The sequence below is a fragment of the Epithele typhae genome (assembly GCF_022376455.1).
Source record: "Epithele typhae strain CBS 203.58 chromosome Unknown BXZ73scaffold_25, whole genome shotgun sequence".
Taxonomy (NCBI): domain Eukaryota; kingdom Fungi; phylum Basidiomycota; class Agaricomycetes; order Polyporales; family Epitheliaceae; genus Epithele; species Epithele typhae.
Window position 1 is genome coordinate 206,125 of NW_025954216.1, and position 14,030 is coordinate 220,154.

General features: G+C 58.3%; 5 protein-coding genes across 5 annotated transcripts; 3 read left to right on the top strand and 2 right to left on the bottom strand.

Annotated features, from left to right (window-relative positions):
- Window positions 1-613: 613 nt before the first annotated feature.
- On the top strand, window positions 614-2,997 carry BXZ73DRAFT_77685 (pyruvate decarboxylase; the record flags this gene model as incomplete). Its single annotated transcript, XM_048022716.1, has 11 exons — window positions 614-772; window positions 828-861; window positions 924-931; window positions 989-1,032; window positions 1,096-1,173; window positions 1,225-1,268; window positions 1,325-1,424; window positions 1,475-1,898; window positions 1,957-2,507; window positions 2,566-2,703; window positions 2,769-2,997. The coding sequence occupies 11 exons, from the start codon at window positions 614-616 to the stop codon at window positions 2,995-2,997; spliced, it is 1,809 nt and encodes a 602-aa protein (XP_047877722.1).
- Window positions 2,998-3,661: 664 nt separating this feature from the next.
- BXZ73DRAFT_77686 (uncharacterized protein) lies at window positions 3,662-6,156 on the top strand (the record flags this gene model as incomplete). Its single annotated transcript, XM_048022717.1, has 6 exons — window positions 3,662-3,784; window positions 3,834-4,119; window positions 4,337-4,497; window positions 4,685-4,740; window positions 5,096-5,276; window positions 5,329-6,156. 6 exons carry the CDS (start codon window positions 3,662-3,664, stop codon window positions 6,154-6,156), a joined length of 1,635 nt encoding a protein of 544 aa, XP_047877723.1.
- Window positions 6,157-7,480: 1,324 nt separating this feature from the next.
- On the bottom strand, window positions 7,481-9,730 carry BXZ73DRAFT_47105 (uncharacterized protein; the record flags this gene model as incomplete). The annotated part of the gene is made up of 4 exons (XM_048019814.1): window positions 7,481-8,235; window positions 8,291-9,285; window positions 9,361-9,401; window positions 9,461-9,730. The coding sequence occupies 4 exons, from the start codon at window positions 9,728-9,730 to the stop codon at window positions 7,481-7,483; spliced, it is 2,061 nt and encodes a 686-aa protein (XP_047877724.1).
- Window positions 9,731-10,350: 620 nt separating this feature from the next.
- Window positions 10,351-11,107, top strand: BXZ73DRAFT_101573 (ribosomal protein S19e; the record flags this gene model as incomplete). Its single annotated transcript, XM_048014952.1, has 3 exons — window positions 10,351-10,373; window positions 10,444-10,586; window positions 10,773-11,107. The coding sequence occupies 3 exons, from the start codon at window positions 10,351-10,353 to the stop codon at window positions 11,105-11,107; spliced, it is 501 nt and encodes a 166-aa protein (XP_047877725.1).
- Window positions 11,108-11,877: 770 nt separating this feature from the next.
- On the bottom strand, window positions 11,878-13,612 carry BXZ73DRAFT_90092 (fatty acid desaturase-domain-containing protein; the record flags this gene model as incomplete). Its single annotated transcript, XM_048025502.1, has 7 exons — window positions 11,878-12,343; window positions 12,393-12,549; window positions 12,602-12,671; window positions 12,727-12,967; window positions 13,096-13,350; window positions 13,415-13,459; window positions 13,518-13,612. 7 exons carry the CDS (start codon window positions 13,610-13,612, stop codon window positions 11,878-11,880), a joined length of 1,329 nt encoding a protein of 442 aa, XP_047877726.1.
- Window positions 13,613-14,030: the final 418 nt, after the last annotated feature.

Consider the following 14,030-nt stretch of genomic DNA (forward strand, 5'->3'; position numbering starts at 1 on the left):
GAACCTGCGGGTGTCGCTGTCGAGTGCGAAAGTACGACGGCCGACGGAGACCTGGAGCACGCAGATGGAACGGCCTCGGCATGAAGGGCGGCCCGGCGGACCCGGGTCGAGACTATGATGTCGCTCAGCTGTAGACGGCTCCCGCGTACCAAATCCCATTGAAGCGGCATTCTACGGGTAGGATGTGCACTGATCCTGCACATGACTCGCTAATCTCGTCTGCTAGGCGAAAGAGAAGGAGGAGGGAGCGGGCACGCGCAGGCGCCTAGTGAAGAGATTAGATTCCGTGGCAGAGAGCGCCGATTGAGGCGGGGGAAACGGATGATCGAGAGGCGCGATTGGCTCGGAAGGACGTCATTGGTGCGCGTGCAAGGACTCGGAGATTGGGGACGCGGCCAGGCCGCGCACGGGCTGCCCTGTTCTAGTCCCGCACGAGCCCCAACCTCGCTCAACCTTCGCTTCCTTCTTCTCCCGCCCTCTCCTCGCCCGCCCATCGACGCGACTATAAAGCCGGCTGCATCCTGCCACCCAGCCTTCTCTCCTCAGCATACATCTCAGCACACTCACAACACCCCCCTCATTCCTACATCCTCGCCCCCCATCCATCGCGACGATGCAGACCACCAAGGCCGTCGCGGAACTCCAGGCGGAAGTCTCTCAGCTCCGCAACGAGCTGCAGACTCTCAAGGGAGCATCCAGCTCTGCCATCGCCCACGACACCGTCTTCGTCGGCCAGTATCTCATCGAGCGTCTCGTTCAGCTCGGCGTCACGGTGCGCCCTCCTTTCACCGGGTTGCATTTGTACGCATGCTCATCGCGATATTCAGAAAATGTTTGGTGTCCCCGGAGACTTCAACCTCGGTATGTAATGCCTACCCCTCCCGCCCGCGACGCTCGAGCTAACCTCTTTCTCCCGCTCCTAGGCTTCCTCGTACGCTTGGCACCTGTCGTCCCCACGACGACCTTACACTAACGTCATCTTGCATAGGACTTCGTCGAAGACCATCCCAAGATCGACTGGGTTGGCAATTGGTGCGCACAGTTTTCACATGTCTGCCGTGGCGAACAGCGCTAATCGCGCGATGTACATACCAGCAACGAACTCAACGCCGCGTATGCTGCTGACGGCTATGCGCGAGTCAATGAAGGTTCGCTTGGTGTCATTACTACAACGTGCGTTCTGCCAGCTTGTGACGGGAGCGCATATACTCACAGCCTGTATAGATTCGGCGTCGGCGAACTGAGCGCGATGAACGGTATTGCCGGAGGTAAGCACTTCAGTCTTCATTTTGAAGCGCCCGACCGAGCTCATACATCTCCACAGCCTTCTCTGAACACGTACCTGTCCTCCATATCGCCGGTGTCCCAAGCACCAGCCAACAGAAGTCAAAGCCGATGCTCCATCACACCCTCGGCGACGGCCGGTATGTCCTCGAGCACGCGTGCGTTCCAACAAGCGCTCACGATCATCTAGCTTTGACGCGTACATTCAAGCCGCGAAGCAGATCACGATCGCGCAGGCTTCGCTGACCTCCAAGGACACTGCTGCGGCCGAGATCGATCGCATCATCACCCAATGCGTAGTCACTGCCCGGCCAACATATCTCATGATGCCGACGGATCTTGCGTATGAACGTATCTCATCCGCGCGGCTGAAGACCCCCCTCAATCTGGAAGCGCCAGAAAACGAGCCGGAGACGGAAGCATTCGTTCTAGACGAGATTGCGAAACTCGTGGACGAAGCTGAGAATGACGCGATCATCCTCGTAGATGCGTGCGCCGTCCGTCACGGGGTCAAGAAAGAGGTCGAGGAGCTCTACAAACGCACCGGATTCCCGGTGTATGCGGCGCCCATGGGCAAGACCGCCGTAGACGAAACATATGAGCGCTATGGTGGTGTAAGCACCCCCTCTTTTTTTCTCACTGTTCTTCCGAGGCACTCACCTGCCTGCTCAGATCTACGTTGGCTCAATCTCGAGTGATGAAGTCAAAGAGAAGGTCGAGAACGCGAAACTCATCATCTCCGTCGGCGGTTTGAAGAGCGACTTCAACACCGGCAACTTCACCTACCACATCCCCACCAGCCGCACCGTCGAGCTCCACTCGGACAACACCCGCGTCCAATACGCCGCATTCCCTGGGATAGGCATGAAGCGTCTCCTGCCCAAACTCACCGCGCGCCTGCGGGGGCTCAAGGAGGGCACCGTGCAGGTCTCCGTCCCCAAGTTCGTCCACCCGGTCCCGCAGGAAGACAACGACATCATCTCGCAGGCATTCCTCTGGCCGCGCGTCGCGCAGTTCTTCCGCCCGAATGACGTCATCGTCGCCGAGACCGGTACCTCCAACTTCGGCGTCCTCGACGTGCCCTTCCCGTCCGGCGCCGTCTTCCTCGCCCAAATCCTTTGGGGCAGCATCGGATGGAGCGTCGGGTCCACTCTCGGTGCGGCTTTCGCGGCGAAGGACCGCGGGATGGGCCGCACGATCCTCTTCGTCGGTGATGGCTCGCTGTACGTGTCTTCCTCCGCTCAGCCGCGTTTCACGCTGACGCGCATACTTATGATACAGCCAACTGACCGTACAAGAGTTCTCGGTCATGATGCGCCACGACCTCAAGCCGATCATCTTCGTGCTCAACAACAGCGGATACACGATCGAGCGCTTCCTGCACGGCAAGACGCGCAAGTACAACGACATCTCCAACTGGTGCGTCTCTAATTCGAGCCCCGCTCCTTCGCGCTCACAACTCTAACCTCACGCTCGCCTCACAGGAAATGGACCAAGTTGCTCGACACGCTCGGTGGCGAAGAGGGTGTAAACGCGAAGTCGTGCACCGTTCGCACCAAGGACGAGCTCTCGGCGCTGCTCGATGACCCCAAGTTCAACGCGGCCGAGACGATCCAGCTCGTCGAGCTCATCATGGAGATGCACGACGCCCCGCGCTCGCTCAAGATGCAGGCCGAGTTCAGCGGGCAGACGAACAAGTACAGCTCCGCCTGAGCGGTGGTAGACGCGCATTTGAGGCATGTAGGATCGGGTTTGAATTTGAATACGCAAGACATGGACTTATGAAGTACATGTGAAGATGTAGCATTCATGTACCACCATATAATAGACTCCGTCTGTGTATAATCATCAGCGACTTTGCTCCTGTTTTATTAGCGTCTTGCAGTTGGTGCGTCAGGAATGTGGCGGAGAGGGAGCCTTATGCGTCGTTTGGATAGTGGATGATAAAAATCGCGAGTTAGGGCACGGGGAGAAACTCGTTAGAACTTAGCGGCTGTGGCGGTCAAACCAAAACCCGATGCATCATGTGACCGCACAGTGACACCACCGACTAGCGGAGTCTCGGAGTCCGGACACTTAGTCTCAGTCTCCCATATACGACCCCTGCTGTATCGCCTCCCCTCATTAGAGCGGTCGCCTCTGTCGCTCTATCATGTCTGAACGTCTCTCATCTCAGCCCCCGGCTATTATCATGCTGCCCTTGCCTTTGACCCCGCAGCTGCTGTCACTCGCGACTTCAATCCGCCACACTACACCCACCCGACACTGGAACAAATGGGCGAGGAGAGTGCCCAATATACGGTCGGACCCTCCCCTTATCCTCCCTTCATAGAGGAATTCGTATATCCATCCGAGCTGTACTACGAGGAGCTCGAAGATGGCTCACGAGAACGCATGCCGGGTGGTTCCATTTGACGTCAGTAAACGACTTTCATCTCGCAACGCATGGGCCGCCGTTCCTGCGGCGGCTGCTACTGTTGAAGAGATATGTGACCCACTGGTGAGTGACTAGTGGTCTCTTTGTGCGCTGGTCTTGAACAGTGCTGTAGGTGCGAGCATTAAACAAGAGCACCAAGTACAAGTCGCGTTGCTCCGGGATGGTTTTTTCGCCCTCCCAAAACGACCAGTCCCTCATCTGCTGCTTCACAACAGAGAATTTCGAAGTCGTGAAGCAGCTCCATCCAGGCTCTCGAGCGGAGCTAGGATACACCGAGACTTTTATTCAAGTGAACAGAAACTCGTCCCACGACATCTTCTTGGACCCGCCCGACGATGACCACGGACCTTATGTCAAACCTCCCGGCTGGAAGTTCAAGAACACGGACGGCAGCGAGCGTAGATGCAGGCATCGAGCCAGACTACACGGTCGGCACATCGCCAACGTCGCCGAGGTTTTCGCACGCCAGCATCGCGCTCACTTGTTCAGCGTTGTCTTTTTCGGCTGCTGGATGAGGGTATACAGTGGGACAGGGAAGGGTGTATCGTTACAGAAGCCGTGAATGTGCATGAATTCCCGGACGCATTCTGCAACTTCCTCTGGCAATTCTCAAAGCTAACACCATCACGCCGAGGATTGATGTCACCGTCGAACGGGCGTCACAAGCAGAGGAGGCCCTCTTCCACGAAGTGGTCACGAAGCACGTTCGGGCTCAACTAGGCCTTGCAGATGAAGAACTCAGCCGCGCGGTCAGCGAGCACTATCAACCGGGCAATGTAACCATTCTCCCCGTCGTGGGATATCGACAGCTGGTAGATGCGTCAAACACACGTCGCTCCATTGTCTCCAGGCCCGTCATCACTCCCACCTGTTTGCGTAGCCGAGGCACCCGAGGATACTGGGCAGTCGATACCATCACTCGTCGCATCGTCTTTCTAAAAGATACTTGGTGGATACTAACAGGACGCCGTCCGGAGGGTATCACTCTTGAAGAACTTCGCACTGGTGGTGTGGAGAACGTACCTGCAGTCTTGTCTGTCACGGTCTTGTCCCAAACGGCCCTCCCATAGAACCTTGTGTACTAGAGGGTAAGCAGTATTTCATCCAAATATCGATGTGTCTGACTACGTCACTTAGATGATGATTTCGAGGTCCAGCGTACATCATTTTGGGATTATTACAGCATGGATTGGACAAGCACGATGACGGGAAAGAAGATCAAGACACGGCGGCTTTCCCATTATCGACTTGTAACTGACACGGTCGGCTATGGACTGCAACGTTTTCTTGGGACAGGGGAGTTACTATATGCGTCCTACGATGCCTTTCACGGTGGGTTTCAGTGTACTGTCAGAAGGGACCACGCTAATACAGGTGTAAAGCTTTGCGTGATGCATTCACCAAGACGTCGCGCTTGCACCGAGACGTCAGTCTAGGGAACATCATTCTGGTCCGCGACGAAAGCGACGCCCAGTTCCGTCGAGGCTATGTTATCGACTGGGATACAGCAGTCGCAGTGGATGACCATGGTCGATCGATAGAGCACGGGCTGGTGGTGAGTGATTCCGCGTGAAACTACCGTGTTGCTCACCGCATTGTCCCTACAGGGGACATTCCCATTCTTATCTATTCGTATGCATCAAGCGTCCAAAAATACTGCACAAACACTGCAAGACGACATCGAGTCTCTCTTCTACGTGATCCTATATTGTGCCTACCTTTGGCTTCCCCATGACGCATCCAAGAACCGCCTTGCAACTTCAATGTACCAAATGTTTGATCACAAGGCGTCCTATTACGGCGACAAAAGGCTCCACGGCACGGCAAAGACGATGAACCTCCGGGACCAGCGCTACACCAGAGGGTTCAACTGGCCAGCTCCTCTCCGTGAATGGTTGGAGACGGTTATGCTCTATATGACCCCTCCTCGCGCTGAGGAGTGCGACTACGAGGACAAATGGACTGATCCTGAACACTTGGACGCCTTCTGGCGCGAGCTATTGCGGAAGCATGGGGGCACCTTGCCCGTAGATGATCGCGTGGAACACGATCACCCCCGTGCTCGCACAATCAGACGTGTCCCAAGCGCCATTGAAAGGCACGCTCACAGCAGCCCGTTCTTGCCGTCTTCCGCCAGCAGTTCAGCTTCAGCGACCACCCCATCTTCTTCTGCCGTTCAAGCTGGCGACGTAGCCACCGAATTACCTTGCCAAGCCTTACCCCGAACGACCCAGTCTCCTATCGACGCCGTTGACAAAACTACCTGTGCTGGTGCTGGTCCTGTTCCACCACCATCGCCTCGGCGTAGTATGCGGCTTCGCGAAATGAAAGAGCTCGCTACTGCCGCTCCCCAACAGGAAGTTACTAGCGGCCGCAAGATCGCAGCCGGTACCTCACGCCGGCGCGCGGTCACTCGCCGGAAGGGAGGTCGTTAGTTGCGTAATCGGATTATGCCAGCCAGTCTCATGTCGTTTCGTTCCATCTCACTTGGGTGCAATCTCCCGCTTGATCACTTGTGCTCCGCATCCCTCTTGTAATCCCCCGCATTGGTACATTATGTTGTCTCGCCCGCACGGGCGCAATCGATGATCCTATATTACATTCCAGCGCCAGTGCATGCTTCTCAACACGATTGTCTAGATGGATGCACTGCGAAATGTACATACACGTAAAAACTTTCGCCGGCTCGGCATTTTAATATCTGCCGTCCAGTTGTGCTCGCATCGGTGCCCGGTGCTCACACTGTCCCAACCGCCGCACGGAACGCATCCGCCTCCTGTCCCTCTGCCATTCTGACGATGTTCGTCTGCGAGGGAACCGGGTATAAGGACGTGGGGGGACCAGTGAGTCGTGCCATATCCACGCCGTGAGGAGCTCTCCGTTACCTTCGACTTCAATAAGTACCAGCGTGCCATCTCGTCGTGATGCCAGCATTTCGCCTTCGCATTACGGGAGCATGTGGAGCTCAGTCTCGTGCTCGTCCGTCCTGCAGAAACTGAATGCTGAGGTATATTAACCCTTGGAGTCTGCACCTCTCCTTCTCGATTGCGTACAGATGTGCTCCGGCAGGTAGTCGAACAGGATGTTCCCAGTAGGGACGTAGGAGGAGGGCTAGCCACGTGCGGAAGGTTTGGAGGCGATTTTATGCGTACACAATGTTCGTTCAAAACCCCGGTCATTGGAGAAACTGGTCCAGGAAGGGCAAGACGCTCTCCGTGTCCGACTCCGGCCGTTCGTCGTCCCCGAGCGTCACCTGCGCACGCGAGGTCCCCGACAGCGACAGCCTGAGCGGCGTCGTGATCGACGTGTTGTCCGCGGCGAGAGAGCCGGGGTAGTCTGCCGGATCGGAGGAGACGCGGACGTGGGCGCGACTCCGGACCCCGGCCGCGATGAAGCGGCCGGGGTCGCCCACCGCGATCGGGGGCGGGACGCGGAGTCGCGGCCGGGTCCGGCGGAAGCCTTCCGAGGGCGGCGGGAGGGCGGGAGGGCCCGCGCTGCGTTCTCGCGGAGAATGGCCTGCGTGGGCTGGGGGCGCCGCGCGCTCGGGCGGACGCGAGGGCCGCGGGGTGGGTGTTGGGGACGTCGACGATGAGCGGCGCGCGTCGCAGCTGCTGGGCACGCGCTCGCTTGTCTGTGGGGTGCGCAGGCCGTACCGCTCGGAGGGGCGCCTGGAGGGGATGTGGATAGATAGTGCTGTGGTATCCATCTTCGTGAGCATGGGATCATCCTTGCGCGCAGTTCAGGGATGAGGAGACAAGCTCACCTCGTGGACTGGCTGAACGCCCCCTCCCAGACGCACCACTGTCTTCTCCGAGAGACGACGGAGGGACCACTATAGGCGTGGGGGATGGCGATCCTGCAACCTGCGCATTGGAAGATCCTGTAAGACATCAGTTCAGTACCGACCCGCGGGGCGACCGGGAGACACGCACTCGTCGCCGCGCGCCGCGCGCCAAGCTGCCACGGTACCATGAAAAACAGCCTCCTAAGCACGCCCAAGTCGCTCCTCAGCGACTCGACCAGGCCCGCCGGCTCAACGCGTAGCCCACGCGGGCCGCCGCCCACCAACCCCGGCCTGTGCCTCCCGAAATACGCCGCAAAGCCCGTCCCGCTCCGCTGCACCGCACTCTGAATCGCGTCCAGCGCGTCCGCGTAGAGCTCGACGAGGTCGGGCGGGACGAGCGGCGAGCAGCGCGCGTCCGTCTTGAGCGCGACGACCTGCTCGAGGTGGCGCGCGGCGCGGAGCGCCCAGAGCGTCGTCGCGAGCGCGGCGACGTTCTCGGAGAGCGAGGCGTGGAGGAGGAAGCACTGGAGCGCGTGGAAGACGGCGTCGATGTGCATGTGGACGCGGACTTGCGCGTGCGGGTCCGCGCCGACGGGGAGCTGCGCGAGGAAGCGGACGAGCCGCGGGACGGCGAGCAGGTACGCGTATGCAAGTGGGAGGTCGTCAGGCCCGGGGCGCGTGAGGGCGGTGAACTGGGTGCCGTTTTCGGGGCGGGGGAGGACGGTGAGGACTGGCGATGTGGAGAACGGGTCAGATGGGGTGAGTGCAGACTCGAGGGGACGTACTGTGGTCTATAGTATCTTGATTGACTCGGAGACTCAAGTCGAGGGGATAGAACGACAGCGAGCAGGTCATCCGGTAGAAAGCGAGCTCCCGCTCGAAGTTCCGAGACACGAGAGTGGCCATGGCACGAAGAAAGAGCTCGCCGAGCTCCGAGTTGGCTTCGAAGCGGGGCCAGAACGACCCTTTCAAGAGCTTGCTGACCATTCGTCGGTTGGGCTCTGGATCTCGGGAGGCAAGGATGAAGAAATGAAGGATGCACGGGATGACGGGCTCAAAGCGATTTGAGGTACGAAGGATGTTTTCTACGAGGGAGGAGAGTTGATCGGTACTGATATCCCACATGCAAGGAATAACGGCGCTCTTGAGCATCCCTTCGTCCAAGGTGATCTCGTAAGTCTTGATTGCCAAACCGCAGTCGAGATCGTCGCGTGCTAAGTTGACTTCGGCCTTCTCGCGTGCATTCCAGTCACGAAAAACGTCGTGCCCTCCGCGACGGAAAAGCTTGCGTAATGCTTGGAAGGTGAGCAGAACTCCGAAGGCTTGTGGTGATTGGTAGAAACAGTTGGCTTTGAACGTTGGAATAACGGTGGTTGTTGAACTGAAGACGACCAGCAAGGAAACGAGGAATGTAGCGACACCAGCAACTACGTGGTGAAGGTTCCAGAGAAGGATGAGGAGTCCAGCAAGGAACAAGAACAGAGATAGTTGGAGGAGAACGGGGAGTATCCATATGATCTCGACGACACGCCATTTGAGAAGAGATTCGTATCGATACTGCCTAAGCCGAGCGATATCTCGAGAATTTCCGGAGAGCCTTTGTTCGTACTGCTGTAGCCATTGTTTGACCATGATGGCGATGGAGGATGCAGAAAGGGTGCAGATGAGCGACGAAAACCAGACGGTGTTGATCCAGATTGCATAGCGAGGAGCGGGAGAATTCGAGGGGTCAAACTTCGGAGCGGAGAAGGTGGTGGATGTCCCGGATATCGTGAGACTGCTGAGCTGAGCCGAGATTTGAACGAGGGCGTTTGCTGTGACATCGGAGTTGTCCTGTGGGAGGAGCGCATATGACTGGACGTTGAACGCCGTGAGTACTGCAGAGAAAAGACCAGCCTGCACCATGTGAGTGATTATCTTGTTGACATAACAAACTAAGGCGTTCTGGCACTCACGAAAACCAAAAACATATCAATCTCCTCCTTCCAGCGCTTCACCATCTGGTCGCAATGGTCTTGTACGGTGGATCCACACTTCTCCCAGGCTTGAAATATCTCATGTTCAGTGAAGGAGCTTGTGATGGGGATCGTGGTCGGAGCAGCATTCCGGGGTCTCGCTGGCCCACCTGCCTCGAGAGGGAACTTTGAGTCCGAAGATGAGTGCACATCCGAGAAAGAGAACGGTATTGTGCTCACAATTTGAGGGGATTTTTCAGGTAATGCCATGGTGTGAGCCGACTTGGCGGCGGCTGGGAGTACGCCGACGACGAGGGTGTGCGAGCAATGCCGACGTACCCTTTTGAAGGGACCGACTCCCGAGCGTCCTAGGAATCGGATACCGTCTACGTCAGACCATGCTGGTGCTCGACCTTCTATCAGACTCTGCCTGCACAGGCACGTCTGTCGGCTCCCACGTCTGTCCTGGGATGGACAGACGTCACTTACTGCTATGGTCCGCCACTGGTTCTGGACACGGAGTAGTTGACAAGCACCGGCCGTGGGCGATGACGGACCGCAGCAGAGCTGACGGAGCCGGAAAAGTTTATGCATGCGATGAGACATGCGATTGAGGCGGTCATCCTAGCTTCAAACGGTGTCCTTCCGCGCAGGTCAAGTGATATCTGAAGAGAACAGACCACCGACGGCGGGCACTGCTTGCGTCCTGAAGCGGTTGCGGGCGTCTGTCAGCAGATGGCTGCTGACTAAGCGCAGAACTGCATAGTCCGGCTGGCTGGCTTCGAACTCAATTTTGCCGCCCTCAGCCCCGTCCACAGAACCGTCGCCAACGCCGCGCCCGCCGCACTCTTCAAGGTTAACCGTCTCCCGCCCCCGCCGCCCCCCTCAAAATGCCCAACGTACGAGACATCAGGTGCGTCCGTATTCACCGCGTACGGAACCGGTGCTGATGGAGTCGTTGTCGTCGCCCTTTGCTTGTGCAGCGCGGAGTCCTTCATCTCTGCATACGCCTCCCACCTCAAGCGGTCTGGCAAGCTCGAGGTACCCACCTGGGTAGACCTCGTCAAAACCGGCTCCTTTAAGGAGCTTGCGCCGTACGACCCCGACTGGTACTATGTCCGCGCAGGTGCGTGTCGTCCGTCCCAGCTATCTTTTTGTCTGTTCCTCATCCCCATCCCGATCTCTCCCTTCCTGCATCTACAATCCAAAACGAAAAACCTCCCCTCCTCCTTCCCCGCCCTCTCTTCTCGGATCCCTGGTGTCCCTCTCGCTCCGTCCAAAACCCTCTATCTGCCCACCTGCCCACCTCCAGCCGCGGTCGCGCGCCACATCTACCTCCGGAAAGACGTCGGCATCGGTGCGCTCGCCAAGCTTCACGGCGGCCGCAACCGCCGCGGGAACCGCCCCTCGCACCACGCCGACTGCTCCGCGTCCGTGCAGCGCAAGATCTGCCAGTCGCTCGAGAAGATCGGCGTCCTCGAGCAGACCGACAACGGCGGCCGCCGCATCTCCCAGGACGGCCAGCGCGACCTCGACCGCATCGCGACCGCCGTCGTAGAGGCCGCGCGCGAGGAGGAGGAGGATGAGGAGGAGGAAGAGGCGGAGGCGGAGGCGGAGGAAGAGGAAGAGGAGGAAGAGGAGGAGTAGGCGGTGAGCGCACCAGCCGCTCTCCCTTCTCCCCGTGTCTCCCTTCGTACTTTAGCGTGCGGAGGTCCGGTTGGTCCTGCTGGTATTTTGAGCATACTCTCCCCTTCTTACGCTTTGTTGTACGAACCACCCTCGCCTTAGCCCTCACAGGATGACCGACGTATGCCGCATGCCACCCCCAAAACTTAGGCAGTACACTGTATCATTCCATGGCAAATTCCACTAAACACTCTCATCCACGCGTGATCACATTGCGTGTATAAAAATGCACGGCGCAGTGTACATTCGTTACGCCCCATGGAAACTGTCAATACATGCCGACCGACGGCCGTTTGTCTGGCCTTGGTGGGGACCTGAAGCATCGATTCTACACGGCATTAGAGTTCTGCGAAACTTCCGATCCATTATTGCTCTCTAGCCTATCGACCGTTAAAGACGTCTCTAGCTCGTTCTACTTCGTGTAAGCGTGCGTCCGCTGCGCTCGCCCGGTCGACCGGTGGCGAGGAGCGACGAGCAACGGAGGCAGCGTGACCTCTCCTACAAGAAAAGGAAGGTGACATGACGTGGCCATGTTTTACCGCGATCGGTGTGTGCCGTATAATGTGGGGGAACGGTGGTGAATGCGTGACCGACGGGAGGATTATCCGAGACGAGGGTAACAGTTCGTACAAGGGAAATTACAAGCGTGGGGTTTGACAGCAACGGGAGGCGATGAACGAGACCAGGGCGATGAGACTGATGACAAGACGAAGACACGCACTAGACGTGATTTACGCCTCCTTGTCGAAGAGCTCCACACCCGAGTCGCTCGCGGTGTTGTCGTTGAAAGCGGTCTTAGCAGCCGCGAAACCGCGCGAGTTCTTGTAGAAGATGATCTCGCCCTCGTCCTCAACGAAGCGGCACTGGCTCATGACGCGGAAGATCTCACGCCAGCCGACCGGGTTGCCCTGGAGGTTCATGTTGTGCTTGGCAAGGAGCTTGCGGAGCGCATAGGTCGCCTCCCAGGCGTGGTAGTGAGGGATTTTGCTCGAGATGTGGTGCGCGACGTGCGTCTCCGCGATACCGTGCGTGGAGACCGCGCCAAGCCAGCCCATAACACTGCCGAGGTCCCCGAGGAGCGAGCGGTCAAGCGTTGACATTGCGCCGCGAGCGAAGGTGAACTCGGAAGCGCGGTAGTGGGGCACAATTGGGTCGGTGTGCTGGAGGAAGGTGATGAGGACGAGCCAGTGGTTGACCCTACGAAGCACATGAGCCAAAATAAACAACTCGGTGACGACTAGCATACCAGAGGTAAGGGATGAGGTAAACGCGGAACACCTCGAAGAAGCCCCATTGAGAGATCGAATACCCGACCGCACCCAACCACAGCAGGATCCCCACGTTAGAGACGATGATCTGGCTGCGGTGGTCAGGGCGGAACATCACTGCGGTAGGGTCGAAGTCTGTGACATAGTCAGCGGAGGTATTCGCACAGACATCGAGAGTCAGGCTCACGGTTGGTGCCCTTAGGGAAATGGGTCTGGCCGGACGCGTTCATAGTGATGTACGCGGGCCACCCACCAAGCTGCGTTATAATCGTAAGCGACATTAGTGCGAAGATGTTCAGAAGCAGCACACACCAAGTACCGGAGGCAGTCGACGATAGTGCCAATGGGCGAGTCACCGAGGGCCTCGTAAAGCTCGTCCATGACCTTGATCGAAATGCTACTGCCCGCGAGGTCCTCGCCGTTGGGGTCGAACTCCGGGAGTCCCATCTGGGACCGGGTGCGAGGGACGAAGACCTGGTCCTGGGTCATGTGAGCAGTCGAAGCGTGGTGCTGCCCGTGGGTTATCCGCCATGCATGGTAGGGGACACCAAGTCTATGTGAAGTGAAGAGATGCGGCAGAAGCGACGGTTCCAAGTGAATTGAGAAAGAGAAGGCGGAATTTCACATGTCAGCGTCTAAGTACGGGAAGGTTGGGGTATCACCCGTAGAACAGCTACTCACGCCGAGTGGAGGACCCAACCGACCGCGTTGTTGATCGTCTTGCTCTCGGAGAACGCCTGGTGGCCGCACTCGTGGGCGATAACCCAGAGGCCGGTGGCGAAGAGGCCGACAAAGAACGTGTACAGCGCCCAGAGGGAGAAGCTCAACGCGGTGTAGAGGTACGGATGGGGGAGCTCGATGTGCTCGGGGGTGATGAGAGGATCGAGGTAGCGTGTCGCAGTGTAAACGCAGCCGATGACCACGGCGTCCATGACGCTGAGGAGGACGATGAGAAAGACGCGTGATGACACGTCAAAGACGCGTGCAAGAGCACACTCACATGTAGAGGGACGACCTGAGCGCGGACCGCTGAAAGCAGTGGGCACTTTGCGCGACGCAACATTGAATGTATGCGGGTGCGGTGAGGAACAATGAAGACTCACGGGATGGCGCCGAGGATGTCCTTCATAGGGATGTCGGGAATGACGACCGGTGCCTGCTGGATGGTCGTCCTGGCGGATGGGTCCTTGGGGGCCATGGTGGGTCGGCCGGTGGGGGGACAAAGGAGAGACTAGAGAGCGAGACGTCTATGGAAGCGGGAACCGTCTAAGGGCCGTCTAGGGAGAGAGCAGGAGGACGGGGGGAAATGTTGGGGCGGAGGCGTTTTATGGGGAGCGGCGGCTTCTTCCGCTTCGCGTCTTGCGTTGGGGTCCCAACCGCCAACGCCACGTCTGCGATTATTTTTTATTTCCCCATTGCCGCGCTCCCGTCCGGCTCGCTCCAAGGCCGATGGAGAGCTCGATCCCCACCTGGGGCCCCGGCCTCCTATCCAAAATCTGTCCAGGCTGGGGACCGCTCGCCGCTCTCCCCACCCGCGCTCGTCGGGCGACCCCCAGCTCTGAGATCTGAGCTCCAGGCATCCTCGCGCGCCGATATATTGCGAACATCACACGCAT